At 39.8% G+C, this 21730-nt stretch overlaps 1 protein-coding gene across 1 annotated transcript; it reads right to left on the reverse strand.

The window, feature by feature from the left end:
- Positions 1-7680: 7680 nt before the first annotated feature.
- Positions 7681-15826, reverse strand: RWDD3 (RWD domain containing 3; the record flags this gene model as incomplete). Its single annotated transcript, XM_082483518.1, has 4 exons — positions 7681-8522; positions 8621-8736; positions 9446-9930; positions 15742-15826. 4 exons carry the CDS (start codon positions 15824-15826, stop codon positions 8408-8410), a joined length of 801 nt encoding a protein of 266 aa, XP_082339644.1. The 3' UTR covers positions 7681-8407.
- Positions 15827-21730: the final 5904 nt, after the last annotated feature.

Here is a 21730-nt window from a genome sequence, read left to right on the forward strand (position 1 = left end):
CTTCAGCCACCCTCTTCCTTTGGAACCGATTGCATCGTCTCAATTTAGTTACCTTTTCCAATAGATTTGATCAGTCAAATAAATATTTCTGAGCCAGTGCCAGCGTTACACATCGGGTAGCCCAGCTTCCAAGGCTGTTTTAAAAAGCCGAGACCTTAAAAATCATCAGTGTGCTGCCCGTACCTCCAAGCTCTGCCTTTGCCTTCAGCTGTCCCCAATTTCCCCCAACAAAGAGCACTTTAGTGCCAGCAACAGGCACTCGTGCGTACTGCTTCTTCTCTGCTGAGCACCACCGCCAGCCTCTGCCAGGAGCTCGGAGAGACGGCAACTCTGGACTGGTTTGGGGACACGTCTTTATTCCCACTCTGCTTTATGATTGTCCTTCTTTTTACGATAATTTTTTTTTTTTTTCACAGCAAGCAATATGTAAATGAACAGCTTCTCCTCGGGTTTTATCACTGTTCATTTCTTTGTTTTAAAAAGCATTCCCCCGATTCTTCAAAATTAGTCTGAAGGAAACCTGTAGGGTTTTTTAATAATTTGTATTGTAGGAAGTAAATAATAGAATTCATAGCAAGCAGCTTCCCGCTCCCTTTCTGCAGTTGCCTTTAAATAAAAACAATAAGACAGAAATCTGGTGCACAGCTGGCAGGAAAGACACGTGCCCTGTGCCAAGCTCCAGGCCCCCTCCAGGTACCGTACAGCCCCAAAACTCTGACTGACACCCTCACACCCAGCTGAGTTTCTAGCATTTATCTCCTTATCAAGGCAAACATAACCTTGAAGTCCGCCTTTGCCATACTGGTACCTCAGAAACATGATTTTCTGGAACTCTTGTAGCCATTCCAGTGGAGTATTTTCTTTCCTTCCTGTTTTTGGTCTTATTGTATGATGTGCCTTGTCTAACCCATCCTTAAAGGGAGGCTCTTAATCCCATAGCAAAACCTTGACCCAGAAGAAGTTTGCAGCACTTAAAATCTTAAATCTTGTAATGCCACTGACCACCATTATCATCCAAAGCGATCTTTGTAATTGATGTGGAACTGAAATACATCAGCCTCCCGAGACATTACGCACTATTTGAGCAAGGACCATCTAACATCTCCAAGCCAGGTCTGGGTAATATCAACGCAGAAAACGTCTCACAAAAATTAAACACTTACCTGTGTTCTCTGGTTCCACACATAAGTGGACAACTTCTTCCGAAAGTGATTTGTCAACCCTCTTAGTCCTTGCTTTCCACAACGCCCATATTTTGCAGATAATCTGCTCCTGGAAGCTGCTGGTCACCTCTTCCATCAGTCTTCCCAACCACCCGGAGGTATGACAGCCTGACTTCCCAATCTTACAGGACTTTTGGAGGTTGTTGCCTCAACAAAGCCTCTGTCATCCCTGGGCCATTGGAGGAAAATTTCTAAGAGTTGCTCTAATTTCTTTGCAGACAGCCTACAGCTCTTGAGCGAGGTTAGTCATCCCTACTCCCGTGAAAACCTCCATTACTTGTTCTCGATTCTACACGCTCTTTCTGCTAAAAAGAGAAAACGACAATGAAGCTGCATATTTATTTCAGGCATTTCTACTTGAAGCTTGGATACAGTAGCTATTTCTTTGCTCATATCCCCAAACCTCTTTCCAGGGAGTAATCAATTCCAAAAAAGTTTCTTTTGGCTGCTCCGAGAGCCACATCACCAGTGTTTTTATTGCCGTCTGTTCCTTTCTAACACCTCCACTTCTACCAAATAAAAATCAGCCTCTGGCATAGCTCTATCCATACAGCTCAGCTTCTGTTCAGCATCTCACGTGGACAGTGTTCCCACAAGTAACTCAGTTATTTTACTTTAAAAGAGAACTGCTTTTTATATTATCTTGACTGAAAGGTACTCATAGCATCAACTGCCATAAAAATGTACCCTGCCTCTGTATACTGCTACAGTTTAGTGATAGATCAGAGACCAACAAAATCATTTTGCATTGATTTTTTTTCCAAGTGCATCCCAAGAACGGTAAAGGTACATTGATTTTAGCACCTTCAGTCTTAAAATCGCGGCACTGATTTTGCTCTGCAGCGTTCCCTGTGACTAGCGCAAGTGTAAACTTTAGGATATTGGCCCCTGTGGCACTAACATAAAAGGAGTACCAGGCTGCTCTCCTGATGTAAAGCTCAGATCAGGCAGCAGTCAACCATCCGTTTTCTGCATAGGTGAAATTAACTCCCGCAATTCTCTACATAAAGCTCAAGAAATACCCAGGTAATGGCTTCAGCGGAGCACTTAGACGTGGGCGCACGAAGGCCTAGAGAGTACCTCGCCTCCACCCAGCAGGGGTCAGGATCTACTACAACACAGCTGAGTTGGCAGTTAAGAGACTGTTAAGAAAACTGCGATCATTTGACTGTTTCCCATAGAAATCAGTCTTCATTTCTTAGTCTCAGAAAGGTAAAAGTTGACAATAAGAAGCACAACGTAGCGCCACTCTTCTCATGCGGAGATCTTTTGTATCAAGTTTCATCCCAAAATGACTCTTTGCATTCAAGTTATAATAGATATGTGTATCTACATATGTATGTATACATATGATGAATGGTAGATATTTATCATGGGAAATACTAATAAAATATTGAACCCAATTCCATGACCAGCTATGTTCGAATGCAGGATACAAACAGCTTACTTATCTTACATTAAGAAACACAAAAAAAAAATCAAAAGTTTAATGGTTATTACCTTATTGGCATAAAATTAAAGCACCTGACTGCATAATTAACTGAAAATATTAAGGGGTTCATTTTTAGAGTCCAAAGAATTCCTTAAATTATTGTGTCTTTTAGGCAAATTTTTCTGTCACTCTGAAGAGTTCTCTTCACTGCAGGTTAGAAAACACAAACTAATATCGATATAAAAGCCAATATATGAAAATGGCACAGAACAATAACTGCAAAATCCTATTAGCATATTTACATTTCAAGTTCCATTTATGTTTATAATTAAGCCTATAAAAAAATCATAACTCTTGCATAAGATAACATAAAAATAAGTATAAATATAAAAAACAAAACCAGAACAGAGTGCTGCCAGCGTTGCATGTGTTATGCACAAAGAGTCGGGATGATAATGCTTAACACTACTATAAGACATGAAAGTTGATTCCAACAATTGCACTATTTCATAACACAAGCAATTTCAGTTTCAAACTCTGGCAGAAATACAGTGTGTGCAACATTTCATCCCCTTATTTCAAAAGAACTATAACATGGTTACGTCTGTATTTACACAGATAAAGCTGAACAAATGAAGGGACACTAGGTTTTAAATCATCCACATGTGGGGTTTATTAAACTATTTTTAAAAGAAATAATGTAAACAAAGTATTTTTCCACTACGAAGTTTCTTCGGGCTCATTACAACAATTCTGTGCATAATTCATACTAATGTCTGTGGGGTTTGTGGACCATTCACACAGAAATAAGAGACAAATACTCTTATCATAGGAAAATGAACTAGAACTACAAAAATTAGCCTTATTCACGAAACAAATCTACTTTCATTTTTTTTTAATTGATTATGTCACAGGTTTTCATCTACGAGTTCCAACAGTGACTCGTCCTCCCTGTAAAAGCAAACAACAAATGGGGAGGGGGGCAGGGTGCAAGAATTACAATCTTAATGAGATTGAGTAAGTAAAAAAGGCTGATTAATTCCCAATACTGACAATGTCCTCCATTAAAAGTATTTCCTTCCTCTGGACCTTTGCACTACTTCCACTGAAGTCATGCTATTCTCCTGAATGGTGGGCTACTTCAAAGTATGTGCTGCTCATAAAGCTTTCTTTCCAAGAGATGGTAATAAAACCCCTTAACTATAAATAGTACATATTAATGCTATAAATAACGCATTAAAAGATTAATACAGAGAAGAAGGGAGTTTTATTCTGGCTCCTCCTTCTGCCAAGACAGAGATGGTTTTATCTACAGACCTTAGTCACAATGGCGGTCAGTAACAATTCTAAAAAAAAAAAAAAAACGGAACTGTGGAAAGATTGATTTCTTTCAGAATCCAGTCATTTAATCTGTGAGCACGCTAATGTCCTTGTTTCCCCAGACATCACTACTCTGCGGGTAGGAGCATACATATGTAGCAAGACCTGATGTTACGTGCAATAATAAAAAATATCTGGATCTCATGCTGCCCTTTTGGTTACTTCAGTTTACGCTTGCCACACAAAGGGTAAGGAGAGCGAAGTCCTTCTCGTATGACCAGCCTATACTTTCTCATACCACAGAGAAAGCAGATAGAGGACACTCATAAATCACATGAAAGGAGCAGAAAAAGTGAGCGTGTGACATCCACCAACAAACCTGCCCAACACAGGCAGTGCTGTCTCTTCTAGAGACTGGCAGGTGCCCACCCAAGGCATTCATTCACCTGTGGTTTCACACAGCTTTCTGTGGATCGAGCACGCCTCTTCCAGATGAGAATGGATGCTTTGGATGTGATGTGTTCATGCAAAAACAACTGTGCAAATAGGGCTGATGTTGGTTTTGGAGTTTTGCTCCTGCTTCTACGTATCTTTCTTAATCCATTTTTTTGTTTTCTTCACACTTAATAAGCTGAGGGATTCAAAAAGACCAATCAAACCTCATTTTTTTCCTAAAAACTTGATTCTTTAAGTAGTCAGCCCTATTGCAAGAGCTTTCATTTCAGCCTGATTTTCAAAGGAAACTACGGTTATGCGGCTGTGCTGTCTGTATTTATACTCCATCGCATATTTATAGTATAAAATTCTTCTAGAACTTTTGAATTTAACTCATTTCAGTTAAAATGAGAGGTTAACAGCCTGAAAGAAACCAAGTTCCTATAACTATGATGAAAAGAAGTAGTAGACAGAGAAGAAAAACGCTATTGATACTTCTACGATTTATGCAGAGAGCGCAATCAGTATCAGGCATTGGAGAACCCACCTGGGAGAGCACTGTCATTAATATCTCTTCTGCAAGGAAGGCTTCATGTATGCAATTGTTTAGACACAAGAAATCCAAAGAAAACGAGGCTTTGCTAACCACGCCGTTCAGAGAACTATTTATAATACAGTATCCACAAGACAGCTAGCTGCTTACTTGTTAAACCATTTTTTCTTTGAGCATTTCTTTTTCCTTCCAATTGATTGTCTGATTCTGATAGCTATATGCACTTCACTAACTTTTTAGACATCAATATGCATTCTCTAACTATTCTCAGGAGTTTTGACTTCATTTCCCTGTATTTTCTTCTTCTGTGTCTACTTCAGTTCCCTTGGAGGGCGGAACATGCACCACAGTACGCATTTTGATGACTTTTGTGCCCCAGGGGCTCACAGGTTTGCCCATCTCTTTTTACAATAAATGCAAACAAACCATCAGTTAACAGACAGCTGCAATATCCTTCCAAAAGAACAACCTTTAAAAATATTGTTTACTTGTCTGAACACAAGATATCCTCCTACCCTTCAAAATAAGTGACTGATTGATGGGTAGGCAAAGCATTTGCTTTGACAGAATCAGACTGACATCAGTTTTCATGTTCTTTGCTGTCTGAACAGTATCAAGTTGATCAGATTTGTAATTCTTCTGAAGCACATCAAACCAAGCAAAAAAAAAACTGCAATCCTTTTCTACAGTGGACTTGTTGATTTGTCCAATATAAGTTTGTGACTAATAAATTCCACTATGATAAAAATCCATTGTATAAACTGCTTTCTAGAACTCCTGAAACACAGAAATTATCTAGCTTCTTACAACTTAATTTGGCAAGAAGATGAGCACAGATCAGAAGAGAGCTGCAACTCACCCAACTGTTATTTGTTCTTTACCTTTTTTTAGTTTTTAAAATTGGCTGTTGCAGAATGCTAACCAAATAGCAAACCAAGAAGGCATCAGACAATAATACTCAAGAAAATAGACAAGTTTATATCCAAGTGCAACTGGCAACCACTGACACCACAAATGGCCATTCTTATGCAGCTAATTACAGTAGCTTTCATAGTGGGGAGGAAAAAGTTGGACAGTCTGCATTAAGTCTCACCAGAAAGATGACCACAAATGTATGCCTCTATTTTTGCAGTCATGTGCAATTGAAATCACATGGTTAGGTACACTATTCAATCCAATTCCCAAAATCAATAGAAAGAATATACAATTGATTTACACACACATTGGATAAGGCCCCAGCCAGACTTTCATGGCCAAGATTGTGATACGGGTTGCACTGAAGTACCTTACTATTCTTGTTGCAGAAAAGTGGAGCCTTTTAAAGTAAAGATCTGGCTGAAGACATAAAATCCATCTGGCACCTTACAACATTTAGATTTGCAGAGAGCTACTGATCACATTTCCTTTTGCTGTACATGCATAGGCCTTTTCTTGGGTTTGATACTTGGCACATTTATCGCATAGAGTAAGGAGAGAGACTCTGCATCTTTTCAAGATTTTATACTCCACTGACACAAATTTTCAACACAGATATTTTAACTGGGAATAGCTCAAGTCTGAAAACTGTCATTTAAAATACATGTTATTTTAATATATTAAAAAGATACCTATGTTTTATTCTTCTTTATAAAAGTAAGAATTCATTTCCACATACACTTAAAAGAATAGAAAATTTTATTTCCTTTCTCTCAGGAAGCCATTTCAAAATAATATAGAACAGATTTGTAAAATCTGTTTAACCCAGTCTGTTTTCTACTGTGCCTGAAGTACTGTATGTGCTACACATGAAAGACTCATTAAGACAAGCTTCTGCTACTCTCTCATTAAATAAGCCTCAGGGCTCAAAATAACACATCAACATCCGTATTTGAGACACTCCATATTAGGAAAATTATCAAACTCCTTAAAAACTTAAGAAACTCTCAAATAGTCTACAACCCTTTATGCATCTGATATCTCAAATAGTAAAACCTAAAAATCTTAACAGTTTGCTCTAGTTGCTTTTCTAGTATGCATAAAGAAAGAGATTCATACTCAGACCACGCGATTGTAACTGGAAATCAAAATATCTTACATAATGATTCGCCAAACCACACTACAGGAACTAATCCAATTGTACCTGTATTCTCCCAGTACAATAGAGAGAATTTAATTTACACCAAATTGATCAAATCTATTCAGTTGAAAAAGAATACATGAGACATTTGGTTGCTGGGAGTGAGTTTTAGAGAGCAGTAAAGCACATGTTTAGCTATATACTAAAACCAATTGAAATGGCATTACTAGTTACTGAGAAACTCATGACTTCAAAATTTTTACTTCTGAACGACTGACCTAGTCTTGCTAGAGAATGGTATCAGGTAAAATAGAAACCAAAGGACATTTACTAATTACAAGAAATAAGTATCCAACTCTCCCTAGGCAAACAGAACTTGCACAATTTCATTTGTAAAAATGATGTATATAATTTGTAACTTTATATTGAAGGAAAACATAGACCAGTGACGAAAAAATTTACGAGCTGACCAAGGCCACTCACCAACCAAAAAAAAAAAGGAAAATTTCACTGGGAGTTGTAACTTACCAGCTTCTAAAATGACAGAAGACTTGACAGAAGCTTGAGAGACAGAAGACTGAAGTCTGTATATATACTGCTCTAACGGTTTAATTGAATCAAAATATCTAAAGAGGCACAGACAGTAAAACCAGATAAAGTGCAAAAAGGAATCTGTAAACTATCAAAGAAAATATTACAATTGGCTTTACCTTAGCTTTTTAATCAATTTAAATTCTCCATTTGGGTGTTTTTATACATTTTAGAACAAAAGCTAACATTCCAAAGGATGCTTTTAAGTTTTTTCAGGCCTCAAGTGACATGAACTTCTTTAAATCAACAGTCTAGCACTTATAGTCAAATAATGGAGAAGGAAAAGTTAGCAGATAAACACCTAAGGGATATTAAGTATATGCTGTTCTCACATATTCAAATCTGCGTTTGCTCTGCTTTTTATAGAAATATCTTCATATAAGCTTTCAAAGCAAAATTAATCATGCTTTCCAGCAGGCCATTATAAAAAAAACACTACCATGAGAGATAAAAAACCAAACACTGAAAGACAGGGACTGCAAAACAGAGTCTAACAAGACAACTATTATTTTAACGTGATTTCTTCTTTCTTCTTCATGATCTCTCATGCTTGCCATGCAATTATCACAATTAACTTCACATTCCTTGAAAAAAGTTATCAATACATAAATGTCAAAACATCATCAATTCTTAATGTATGAATTGCATTCTTGGTCTTGCAAGAGGATGGCTACTTCTGGCATTTTTTGCAGAAAAGCTCTAACGTTGTTTGCCAGATTCGTCCTTTGATCTTCCATCAGCATCTGCAGTCAACTACTGCTTTCTTTGGTCAAAGTGTCCAGTGTTTTCTTTTAATTTTATTTTAAGAGAGGAGGCACAAACTCAGAGAAAAGAGTTGTAAGTTCTGCAGTTTCAAATTCCTTTTGTAGCTCATCCAGCGTTGAATATTCTTTGACTTCAAATGTCTGAAACCTACATTGTAAAAGGGAAACTCATGAATATGCCTAGATTTGTCAGAATGTAATTATCGACTCTGTTACTTTTCTATCCACAACAGTACTAAATTATACCTTTTATGCTGCGACTGTACTTTTGTCTCACACAGTACACTAATCATTTTCTCTTTGCATTTCTTTCCGCTTGAGTCCACATCTACCTTAGAAGTTTTCTGAAGAATCAAGTACTCCTAAATGACAAAAGAGAACAAAATATTAAATATCACCTAGTATCTTTGAAGTTTAGTAAAATAAAAAAAAATCTATAACGAAACATACAGGTATTTTTCAGAATAGAGCAATCAAACTTTGAAAGTGCCAATCCTGAAAAGTGCATGACTGTTTCTATTCATCAGCTAGAAGTTAAGCAGTCTTAGGTGATCTAGAGAACATGAGTTTGAAAAGCCAAAACATTCTTCTCCAATATTACCACAAAAATCTACCTAATGCAGCAGGAGTTCCTAACTACGGACAAGAAGTTCAGAGCCTAGGTGTGCAGTAGGAGCACCACGTGGTCTAAGTCAAGGAAAGAGGTAGGAATGAGCTAGAAATATGCATTATTAATTTCTCATCACAAATTTTCTGTTTTCTGGGGTGTTTGGGAAATACAGGAGCCTGAACCTCAGCATATTCCAGTCAGGAAGCACAGGGAATACAGGGGTAGAATTACAGTGGGAAGCAAAGCAATACAGGCTACAGGTCTACCAGCATCACTGTTTCTTTCTCATAGAATAACCTCTTTTTCTTAAATACAGAATAAAGTTTTTGGGCCTTCCTGATCTCCTAATGATCAATCTGTTTCCAAAATTGTTAATCTTAGAAAAACACACACAAAATATTCAGACACATAGGTTTCAGTAGTAAATCAATAAAACCGGTCAACAGTCATTGTTCCTGCACCTTAATGTTGCTCCTGTCACCCTGAAGAAGAATCAATATTATCTTGCCCATGAACATCAGTCTTCCAGTCAGCCTTAGATCTGAAGTCCATTTTTCCACAGTTTTGACATATTTTGCCTTTGCTCTCATGTGATCTAAATGCAAAAGGAGCATCCAGATACCATCCTCTGCACTTGTTCCTTTTGACAAAGTAGGTTTTTCATTGCAAACTGTTGCTGATTGCCTAATGACATCCTTAAGATGCTGCTGTATCCAAAGAATCAGATCGTGTACCATGGGTTCAGAAAGATGCTTCTTTGCTTGTTCAAGTAATTTATCTTTCACATCCGTACATTGGGCCCTTGTAAGCTGGTCTGAGTTAATGGAAATATCTGGTAGAGCTGATGGATAATTGACTGGTAAATGAAATAACAGCTTTAAAAGTACATCTGTATCCAGCAGTTCTTTCACGATGATTTGAATTCTAAAGGTGATTCCATGCGTCTCTGGAAAGTATAAAAAAAAACATTAATAGTTTGCTTGAAGTTGAAATACATATATATTATTAAGTCATGTTATTTTCTTTAACAATTCAACTCAAATCACTGCCATTCCATATAAAATAAGGGGGGTGGGTTTTTTTGCGGGGTGGGCTCTGCAACCAAAGGCTCAAGCTATACTTGCAGGGGATCCTGAAATGTAACACTTCCGTATCATACTAGAAGGAAAGTTATTAACACATTCTAAAAAGCATTCACACCTTTTGGCTCTTTCAAAGTCTAGACAAGTCAGTAATAAAGAACTGTCTCTCAGAAACACGTAAGTCGACTTCTATAGCTCAATAGCAGCAGCAAGGACAGCCAAAAATAGAGACCTTTCTGGAGGACTCAGCACTGCCCTAACTTTGCTCCTAGAAAAACCTGTAGGATGTCTACAATCAATATCAGCACAAGGAAAATAGACTTGTACCAACTATTTTGAAGACAACCATTCAAAAGTAGTTCTATCCTAAAGAGAGATTTGGAAAGAAAAAAAGTCAGATTCTTTGTCCCCTATAACTTTCAGAGAAACTATGCTGAATTCTTTTCTGCCAACATCTTTACAACAGTTGGACTGTCTTAATTATAACATCTCTGTGGTACATCAGACCCTAGATACTACACGTGTACATATATATATGCACACTTATATAAAAATATGCGTATATATACCCACATATCTACTCAAAACTTGTTGTTGGTCTACTTCAGAACAGAATTATTTTCAGAGCAAAAAGAATACATACAGTACATAGCAAAAAGGGCAAAAGACCACATCCTCCTGCTAAATCACATAATCAAAGACACTGAATAAGAAAGTTATGTACGGTAATTCCTTCAATAAAGTGCTCTTGACTAAAACATATTTCACAGAAAAAACAATACAAAACTTCATAAAGTGAAAAGGGGGAACAAAGACCTAACCTACTTTTGCTCCTCTCCAATGAAGAAAGAGGGTACCAGATAAAAGATGATCTTCTTCAGATGTTCTCTGCTTCACCACTTTGATGCATTCTAAACACTTCACCCCATTTCTTTAAAAAATTGCTAAAATGTCAGGTTGATTCATTCTACAAGGGCAGGAGAAGCCAGATTTGAAAGGCAGATTAGAGCAGAGCTGAGTTTCAGAGGAGCCCTTTTGATGTGACTTGCCTTCTTCTCCCCCTACCTTATCTTACCTTCCTTTACATGACAGTCAGTTGAATTACGTTTGATTACTACCGCTGACACCGCTAACCAACCTCAGTGCTCTCTATGATTTTATATTTGAACCCCATTAAATAAGTGAAAGAACCTAAAAGTGGCTTGGACAGACAGATGCCCTTTAGAGAGCTTAGCCAAGGGCTTGTTTCCAAACCTCCTTCCCGGGTCACATGAAGAACTCTGCAGGTCAGAGCAGTCACAAAATAAAATACTCAAGCCCTACAAACCCAATAATCAAACTCTAGCATTACTATAAAGAAGTCTGCAAACATCTACAAACCACTGCTACCTAAACAGAATCAAACCCAGTGCCGAAAGTAGTGGACACAGATCCAGTGAATTAAATAAAATTACACCCAACTGTGCGCATAACTACAGGCACTACGTGTCAAAGCCTTGTTCCCTGTCAATGGGAGCTGGTCTCCAGTTTTTTAAGACCCCACAAAAGGTTCCAAACTATTTTTAAAACAAGTTTATTCCCCAACAATGCACCAGCCTTGGAAGAGACTCCAATCTCCACAGCATCCATCGGGCAGCGTGCAGCCCTCACTCATGGGCCATGGCTACACAGGAGGACCTCAAGCCTTCCCATTCCAATCTCTGTCTTCTGCCCTGACAAAACGTTTCTTACTGGGCACCAGCAATGATAGCTCCTCTGCCATTACGCTAGGCTTGGTACACATAACCACACACACCAGAAGAAAAGCCTGCACTGCACCTCCTGGGACCAGCAGCACCCTCTTGGCCACCACGGAGGGTCTCCGCACACACCTGAGCATCGCACCGCACACAGACAGTGCCTGCCGACCCACCTCCTTCCAGCTGCCCGTTACACAGGACAGCCATACCAGGAACGTGGCCCGCTGAAAGCAAGCAGCATTTGGCTGAACAGTATTAACATTACTATATTCCTGCTCATGAATCGCTTTATTTTAAACTATGCTGCCAATAAATTTTAAAATGCACAGCCTATAAGAACAGCTGAAGAACACTACTTTATTGCCAGCTTAATTACAGTGACAGAAAAACATGTTACCTTTCTGATAATCCTCCTAGGATTTTTTCACTAGCTTGTCGTAACAGATCTCACCAACTCAGAAGTAACTGAGGGATAAACAGACAGGCCAACCTTGCCCCTTCGGCAAGGGCCTCCTGCTGCAGTGATCATATGCTTAAGCCTCCAACAATCTCACACCTTTCCCTGTGATGATGAACTAATCCGAAGGAAGCAGCGCAGCCTCGCATCCCAAGGTGTATTACCCTGAGCCATCGCGAAAAGCCCAGCCGTGCTCATTTACATCTGCTTCAGACTTACTTTTAAAAAAGGAGAATTGGTTCAAAACGTTTGTGGGGCTACAGTGTCTAAAGTTTATTTAGACATTCCAGCGTCCATTTTATGTGCCAGCGCTGCAGCCGGCTGGCAGAACAAAGAGCAAACCACCGTCGCCCTGCGTAACAAGGCTCTAAAGAAATATTTCCTTTGTTTGCACACGCTACAAGGTCTGAGTTGTCTTCACAGCAAAATGGTGATTATTTCTGAAATAAAAGGTTGGGTATGACCATTCTGCTGGCATTTAATGTGCTAATAAGACTAAACTCAATACATTTTAACTCATTTTTGCCCCTAGCTGCATGCTTATCAGTATATTTAGCTCTAGCATACTTCAGATTTTTTCTTATGTTCCATGTCAACCAGACAGATATCCCCCTCCTCTCCTGCCCAAAGGCATTTTATGCAACACATGCAGTCTATTTTTAAATTCAGAAAATGGCACCTACTAACGTACAAGCTTAGAATATATAAATATATTTTTATAGCAAGCTTGGTGAGCAAACCAGAAGAGAACAGATTAACAAGTAAATTATGGATTTCTATCTGTAACGCTAATCTTTGTAAACAGATATGTAAGGTAAAAAAGATACGCCATAATTAGTTTATTCAAATTCATCAACACATTGGTTTTGAAAAAAATACATTTTACATTCTGAATACTTTATTGTTAAATTCCAGAAAGTCAAAGTTTTTAGCATGCCAAGAGACCTGCAAAAGCATTTTCTTACATTCCTCAAAACCATAAATCCCCCACGGCCTCCTTTTTGATCCTGTGGATCTACACGCAAATTACTCTTCATGTATTACAGATAGCATAATATAACAGCTTTGCTGGAAGTTACTTCAGTGGGCCATTTGTCAATGATCATTTATACGATTTGAAGAGATAAAGTAAATGTAAGCTAATGAATACAGCAAAACTTAATTGTATACAAACTAAAGGATCCTGTAGCTCCAATATAAAATAGAAGTAAATTCTCAAAGTAAGAAAATTACCAATAATCATTGTCGTAAATAATCTTTTTGATTCCAGCAGAAAACGATAGAAATCAATATGCATGATCCTAACATATCATGAACACAGCCTGGCTAAAGGCACTGCAATGTCACATAACATCAGTATAAATATCGATGTTCCCCTTGTGTACTTGTGGCACTTCACTTGATGTTCTGGGAAGGTTTCTAAGCTTTTTTTCATCCTGGTAACTTATAAACACAAAATCATTTTTCTGTCTATGAATCACAGAGAAGGATGTGTGTATATTTCTCTTATAGATTTGGAGGAACAGAGGTGCATATGCAATGTTCAGATACGTTCACATTTCTAAAAATAAACGTCTGTTAAGCCTGGATATTGTATTTTCAAACTATGCCTGAAATAACATTCCTGAACTTTTTGACTTTAAGAAAATAAAACTCAGTGGAAACATTTCATCAATCGTATTTTAAAAATACAACTCTAAGTACCAATCAAAAAAATAAAATGGCAGAATTACCTGCCTACACTGGAGCAAGAAGTTTGTCAAGCAGATCTAGACACAAAACAATTCTGCTTTTAGATTGCCCCAGTTAATGGTGCTCCATGCAGACACTAATGTCTTCATCCCTCTGAGGCTGTCTACACACAACATCCTCTTTTCAAATAACCACCTGCTGTTCTGTGCAAATCTATGTCAACAACTATTTTCAAATAAAAGTTTGAGGTTTATTCAATTAAGTTCTTAGTAACTTTTTAGTTAAAGTGAGTCGCTCAAGAGCAGCTACATGTAATTTCACACCAAAGCAGCACAAAGTTATTTTCACAGAATCACAGAATGGTTGAGGTTGGCAGGGACCTCTCTAGGTCATCTTGTCCAACCTCCCCACCCAAGCAGAGCCACATAGAGCAGGCTGCCCAAGGCAACATCCAGGTGGCTTTTGAGTATCTCCAAGGACAGACACCACAACCTCTTTGGGCAACCTGTTCCAGTGGTTGCTCATCCTCACAGTGAAAAAGCATTTCCTTAACAATCCCAATTCTCTTGGCCTGAATACACACGCTAATAAAAATCTGATGGCAGGCCACTGGATCCATTTTTAAGAGCATTCTCCAGGGCTTTACTGCAGTCCAACCAGCAGGAAGCTGCTTCCTGGCCATCACTCCGCGGGGGAGCTGGGCAGCACATTGCAATAGCTCCCAGGACACCAGGGAACAGTAAGTGATACAGAATATATGCATATTCTCTATGAGTGTGTGTATGTGTATATGTATGTCTCCAAAAAACATATAGGAGAGTTGTCACATCTGTGGTAGGCACTAAGCAAAATTTATTTATGCTCTGGGTCTGAAAAGACAGGCAACACCTGCGTATCTCACCTGGAACTTTCTTTAAGCCTGATAGTAACCGCTGTTGCACACTGGAACTACTGAGATTTACTCTCCCTTGCTGAAGGGGCACCTTCACAGCACTGCGATGGCACAGACCGATAAAAGTCAGCTCTTAAAATTACGTTCTGATCAGCGGCCACCACAGCTGGTGCGGGAAATGTGGAGTAAAGGTTTGTAGTACGCATCCTGCGTTCCCAGCCTATGCCTACAGCATCCGGCAGCTGATGGGAGCAAGCGCTACACATCTTCCCACCTTCCTACCTACAGCAAACATGAAAGATTAGTCTTAGTACCCTGTAAAACCTGCAGCCATATGCGTATTGTTGAGGCCAGAGAACACAAAGCACTTCCTAAGGCCCGGATTATGACCGTAACCCCAGAAAAAGGTGACCCAAGGCTTCTTAAGCACAGCAAGAGAGGCACCCCTATTAAATGCTACAGGATAAATACCTGGTCTTGTTACACCTGGGAGGTGCAACTGCTTATTCACCTAAACAGCAGCCGGCCCATTCCCACAGCTGCCCTTCAAGTTTCTGCACGTACAGCGAACGGCGGGAATGAAGAAAGTCGCTAATTACGAACGAGTAGGACCCGCCAGGCTTTATCCCGAACACAGGCCAGCAGCCAAGACACGGCAGGACAGGGGAAGAGGCCCCCATCTTCGGCGCTGCCGCTACCAGCAAGCGATTAAGCCGGTGCTGCCCGCCCGGGCAGAGCCCCCTCCTCCCCCCTCCCCGCGTCAGCCGGGGCCGGTGCGGGGAGGATCCCCGGCTGAGGCGGCGCCGCCGGCGGGTCTCGTTTGGGCAGCGCGGCGAGACCCTGCCGAGCGGGGCGACCCGCGGTTTTCTGGGCAGAGGATCCCGTCCGCCTTCACCTGAGACCGCCAGCACCTCGCAGGCGTCCGGCTCGCAGTAGATGGCGGAGAGAGCCGAGAGCTCTTCCAGCGCCAGCTCCGACATGGCGGCGGCTGAACGCGCGGGCCGGGGTGGCGGCGGCGACCCCTGCCGGCGGCGGGGCCGGGCCCCGCCGCCGGCAGGGATCGCCGCCGCCACCCCGGCCCGCGCTTCAGGGAGGAAGCCACTGGCGGCGGAGCCATTCCAGCCCGGCCTCGCCCGGCGCTGCCCCCTCGGTTGAGGCAGGCGCGGGGACGAACAGCCCGGCGGCCTCCGAGCGGCACCGGAGGGGGTTGGCGGGAGACTCTTCTCCCTCAGCGCCGAACAAAATGGCCGCCCTCCCCGCCTCTTGTGTACACAGCTTGGCGTGCCAGTCTCCGATCCACAGAAAGGAATAACCTCATCGTCCTGGGGGTGTAGACGATCAACTGAAGCGCAGCTACACTCACTCGTGAAGTTTTACTGGAATATAAATTTACGCTGCTCGTGTTCAGCTGTGCTGGCTTCACAGTCCCTCTGAGGTCTACAGCCCGTGGTCTCATTAACCCCCTGGGACAACCACCTCAAAAGTAATACTCGGTATCTTCCATTGTTACAAAATCGCTTTCAAGAGCAAGGGATGGGTGGTGGCTTACTTTTTCAGGGAAGCGTGTCGCACTACTTTTAATCCCCTAAATTCTGTTGAAATAGCAAGAAACTCAAGAGCGCTGCGCTGGGACGGAGGGAGGTGGCGTGGCGGGAAGGAGGAGGGAAGCCAACAGAAGTGCCGCCAGGTGAGCGGCCCGTGCAGCTGTCAGAAGGCTTCGGTGGAAATTAGCCTTAAAAGTGCTTCATTCTATTATGAAGAACTTTTGCCCCTGGTCTTTCCCCCCCTTCTCCTCATCCACTTTGCATATTCCATTTTACATGTTTAAATAAAAAAGTCGATGTAAATGTCTATTCAATTGACACTATCGCAAGACACCGAGGTCCCTATGAATAAGTTACTGCACTCTGACATTTGGAAGTCATCAAATGAGACAGTATAATGTCAGCTTGATATTTTTCACACTATGAAAATATCAGCTTCATGTCAAAGATCTAAATTCCATCTTAATGTAATAAATTTTCTTGTATTCGCAGACTAGCAAAAATGCTAAATATTTAAATTTGAAATGAACTTCTACAGTTACAATCTGGCCTTCATATTCCATTATTATTAAATTGGAAGTCAAGATCTTATTTTCCCTCTTTTTTTTTTTTTTAATTTCTTCAAACACTGGAGTGTTTGATGGAATAACATTAGCCATATTCATTTATTTAAATGGCTGCTTTCCCACCAACATGTGGCAAATAAAGTTTAAAAAAAAATCTTGCTTTTTAGAGTCAGCCTATATTAAACCAGCTCCGGCATCCTGTCATAAATCGATATGCCACTGACAATACCAGTATTTTCCACTTTGCCTGACAAGGCAAACAGAATGCAACCTTTCATACATAGGTAAGATTAATCTTCCCAGTCTTATTTCCAAAAGCAGTATCCTTTGCTTTCCACTCACTGTAATTATGGCCCCCATCAATTAGGTGTTGCGTCAACAACCACTAGTGATTATATATAAAACTGTGCATTTAGACCTGTTTCCCTCTAACCTGAGTGGCGAATAAGAGTAGTAGACAGGCATTTGGAAAGAAAATGTCAATTTGGAACATCCATCTACATCTTTTTACTGTCATTGCCATGCCAGCCACTCTGCCGTCCCAGCTACTGTAACTGTAAGCGGTCCTAAAAGCATGTACTCCAGGAAAGCATTAAAGGACCACCAAGAAGAGTCCAAACATCACTGCAGTTGCCCATTTTGGGGTCACAAGACAAACACTAACGAGGAACCCATAACCACAGCTAAACGTGATGGCTAACCTACGCAACACAAATCATGTCCATCTTTCAGCACTGCTGTAGGACAACTGTGGTTCCTCTGTTTTCTGCCATAACAATGTTGACAGCTCTAATGCAGCCAGAATGGTATTCTGACCAGCTAGAACTCTTCTTAACTGAGTTAAGTAACAGTGATTTTTTAGATAGCTAAGAAAGAAGCCATTATTTCTGTAGTAACAACTGGAAGTGTTATCGCAATGGCAGAAGTTTTCCCAAAAGTGCCTTGTACAAAAATGGCAGAGAGAAAGCAACATGAAAACATGTAAAAATCGCTCCAAACAAGCTAAAAGGCAAAAGTTTAAACAAAACAGAAGGAGAAGCCACCCTGTAATTGTGAAAAATTGTGATAAAACATGGAGATGTGTTTCCTCTGTATTCTCAAGTACAGCTAATAGAAGTTTTCATGGTTTTAGCCCAAAGCATGTCCTTTTTGAAGTTGGAATAAATTAATTTAACAAAAAATTTATGTTGCAAATTAAAGCTGCCAAAATTTGAATGGTTTGTTCTTAGGTTAAATTCAACATTTTCATGAGGTTTTGCTCTTTGGTTTTTGAAAATGAGCTAATGAATTCTCATTGATACATAAAGCAAGCCTTCTCTAATTTGAGGAAAAAACAAATCAGAGGAAAAATCTTTTCTATCACTTTTCCTTCTAAGTATTTTAGAAGCAAGTTTTTCAAGGACTTGTGCTCTAGCAGTGCTTTTTAAAGGCACTTGCATTTATCCTCCGTGCATCAAACTGCTCTAAGTCAATTCCCTAAGACACTTAATCTTTTGGCAGATGGAAACTCATTTTGAAAGTCTACTAATGATCAATTAAAGCATTAGCTATCTCTATAGACAGGAGGTTTATGGGGTCACAGTCTTCAGAAGCTGGAGGCAAGAGCAGCAGCGTGTTAGAAAAATAGCTAAAACTTTCTGTAGTTACCACAAAATTGGCAAAACATCAGAAGACAAATCGTGACTTCAAAGGCCTTTAAAGGTTTTTTTTTGCCATAATATGTTGAACACAAATGTGATGGTTTCTATTTTATAAGAGAGGTCATGGTCTAAACTGAATGTCAGCAAAAGAGACTACCTATTCTTTTACATTTTTTTTTTAATGAGTCCTAATAACAATCCCAATACTTCCAATAAATTTACATTATCCTTTGAAAATTGGATTCATTCAGACTCCAGTCAAAAAATAGGTACCCATGCTGCAAATACGCAGATATGTGCAATAATGCATCATTTCACACATGCTCAGGGCCACAAGGTTTGGAGTCAAGTACTCTGCCCACAAGTTTCTATACAATGTGACGTACAAGTAGTAAGACCAAATAGATGCAACTGTCACATTCCTCAAAGAATTTAAGATTCTTTCTCTAGGAGTTTGGCAAGCCATTTTTTCTTGAAGGAGACGTGCATAAAAGTGATTAACCATCTAATGCAAACTAAAACTGATGCTTTTTACAAAATTACGTATCTAGTATGACCATAAGTTCCTATTATTACTAACATTGCCAAGAGAATCAATGCTTACTTGATTTACTGCATATAGATCTTCGCCTGCAATTTACCTTGTACAAAGTAAGATAGAATAATATAAAGAACACATTCTTTTTTCAGTGAGAGTAAAAATGCATGAAGTTGCCTACTAAAAATTTGTACAAAACTAGCAATGCTGTGTATTTTTAAAAAGATACTTGTGGGTAGGGAAGGGTGTGATACTGAAGATGTAAGCACAGCTAACATTATGAGCAGTATATTCTATCCTCAAAGTAAGTTCAGCTTCCACACCAGGTACATCTGCTCATGGAACTTCACTATGTGGATTTTCCTCCAGGTAAAAGCAAAGGGAAACAAAGGATTAAAGCATCATTTAATTTAGTAAATGCTGGGGACAGATCTCTTTAAAAAGTAAAGGAGTGGCATTTTTGAAAGGGGCATTTCTACCCTCTATAAAAAAGACAACATCAGTAAGAGTCTAAAAATGAGGCAGTGCTCCTTAGTTTACCAGTTCTCTTCATTTTTAGCTGCTGAGCTACAGCAATCTTTGAGTCTGTGCCTCCGTCTTTTAAACTTCGGCACATTAGCTATTATTCCCCCACACTTTTGACACAAGAGTTGAATGAATAAAATGGGAACGCATAAGATGGCAGACTATTTATGATAATTTTCAGAGCACTGAGAGATCCTTTGCCACTCACACCTTTTGGAGGCAGAATAATATTCATCATCATATTTTAGACTTTAAACAATTATTTACGGAGCACACTGAAGTCCTAATAATAAATACATTATGTAAACACTAGACAGCATTGTTGTCCCACTTCACACTAAACTAGCATACCTTTTTCACATCATAATTCAAAAATGGTCATCCAGAACGCTTTGCTTTAGCAGTAAAAAATAGCAATAATAGCAATAATCAACAATGGGCACAAATACCTTCTTACCAGCAACAGTCTCTTTCTTCTACAGCAAAGCAGTGCAGAAATTCTAGGGCTTAGCTGAAAAATTGTTAAAAAGGTTGAAGCCAGGACCATTGGCATAATATGAAAGGGAGGGGCAAAGTTGTTTCTAGGGGAGAGGGGAATAAATAAATGAAAGAAAGAAAGAAAAGGTAACAGAAGAGCTACAGCTCCCCATTCCAAACTGCCTGCTAGTACAATGCAAAGGCACAATGTCATAGGGTAACTCAACACAGCCAGGATTGCCGGGCATCCTCGAAGGACAAGCCTGTGAATTAATCCTTAATTACAGGGCACTCATGTTGGCCAGATACTATTGGGGCGTACTGCAGAAGAGCAGGGAGATGGGACGTTACTGAGCAGGGAGGGTGTTGGAAGCACAGCAACCACGCGTTCGGTGCCCCGCTGGACTGGTAGTGTGGTGGCAGGCACCCTAACTGCAGGGTAGTCACTGGCTGCCTGAAGCGATGCAACAGCAAGAAGCCAAAACCAGATATTTGAATGCAGAATGGTCTCCTGCTCCAGGTAACAAAGATCAGTACCACTCCTGACTACTTATGCATGACCCAAGACCCGATTACCATCGAAGTGTTATGCCTTAGTCCTTTTCCATCAATCAGTCACAGAGATTGCAGTTTTTGAGCATCGTAATATCCTTGAAGAACACATCTTCAGCTGCAGATGAGGAGTTCTCTCCTAACTTGATTTAACTGCAAGAGTCAAACACAGTAGATCAAGCAGGGCTTTGATACGGTAGAGCAGAACATAGGTGAATTTTCGATACCTAAACACACGACTGATTTTAAAAATGGCCCTGCTTTAGTGAAAGTGTCCACATTTTCACTTGTGCATGTGCACAAGGTTAACCTGGTTTGAGATGCTGGGTTCCCAACTTCTGTTTCAGCCTGACTAGGACTGGGAACCTGATGTTGCTGAATTCCCTGGAGGGCCTGATCAGGATACTTCTTCACTTTTTGGAGCTTCCTGAACTCTCCATACCTTTCTATACTGACAAAGAAAGGATATAACTGTATTTATTTATGCATATGCACACACACACACACTTTAATCTAGCCTAAACAAGTTTTACAGTTAAAACATCCTCCCAGAGGGTAAAAAGTATCAATTTCAATTACTGTTTTTCAAGTTTACATTAGAATTCTAATCACTCTGGCACCCATCTTCTGAGAAACAGTGAACTGCCAACACCATGCATAAAGTAACCCAAACCTAGACGGGAAAACTCTGTGTTTACTTCCTTAAGTCTTACTCCTTCTAGAAGTGATTTTCATTTACACTTCAAGGATTATTTAAAAAGAAAAAAATATATCCTTGCATTCCTCTCTTCAGAAGTTTGCCAGACTCAGGATGAATATATCTGTTGTCATTTTGTTGTTATTCTGAGAGCTGCTGGTTTAGTTGGCAAGGACTTGAATTTAGTCCTTGGGTTTTGGTTCTGCATTCACCTAAATAAATGAGTAGTACATATGCAAAGATGTGATTAGTTGTAACAGACTGTAATCTCATATGACACATGCAAAAGCTCATCTTAATAATTTTTATAGCTAAAAATATGATCACCAAATACCAAAGTTAAGA

The sequence above is a fragment of the Vanellus vanellus genome (assembly GCF_965231255.1).
Source record: "Vanellus vanellus genome assembly, chromosome: 5".
Classification (NCBI taxonomy): Eukaryota; Metazoa; Chordata; class Aves; order Charadriiformes; family Charadriidae; genus Vanellus; species Vanellus vanellus.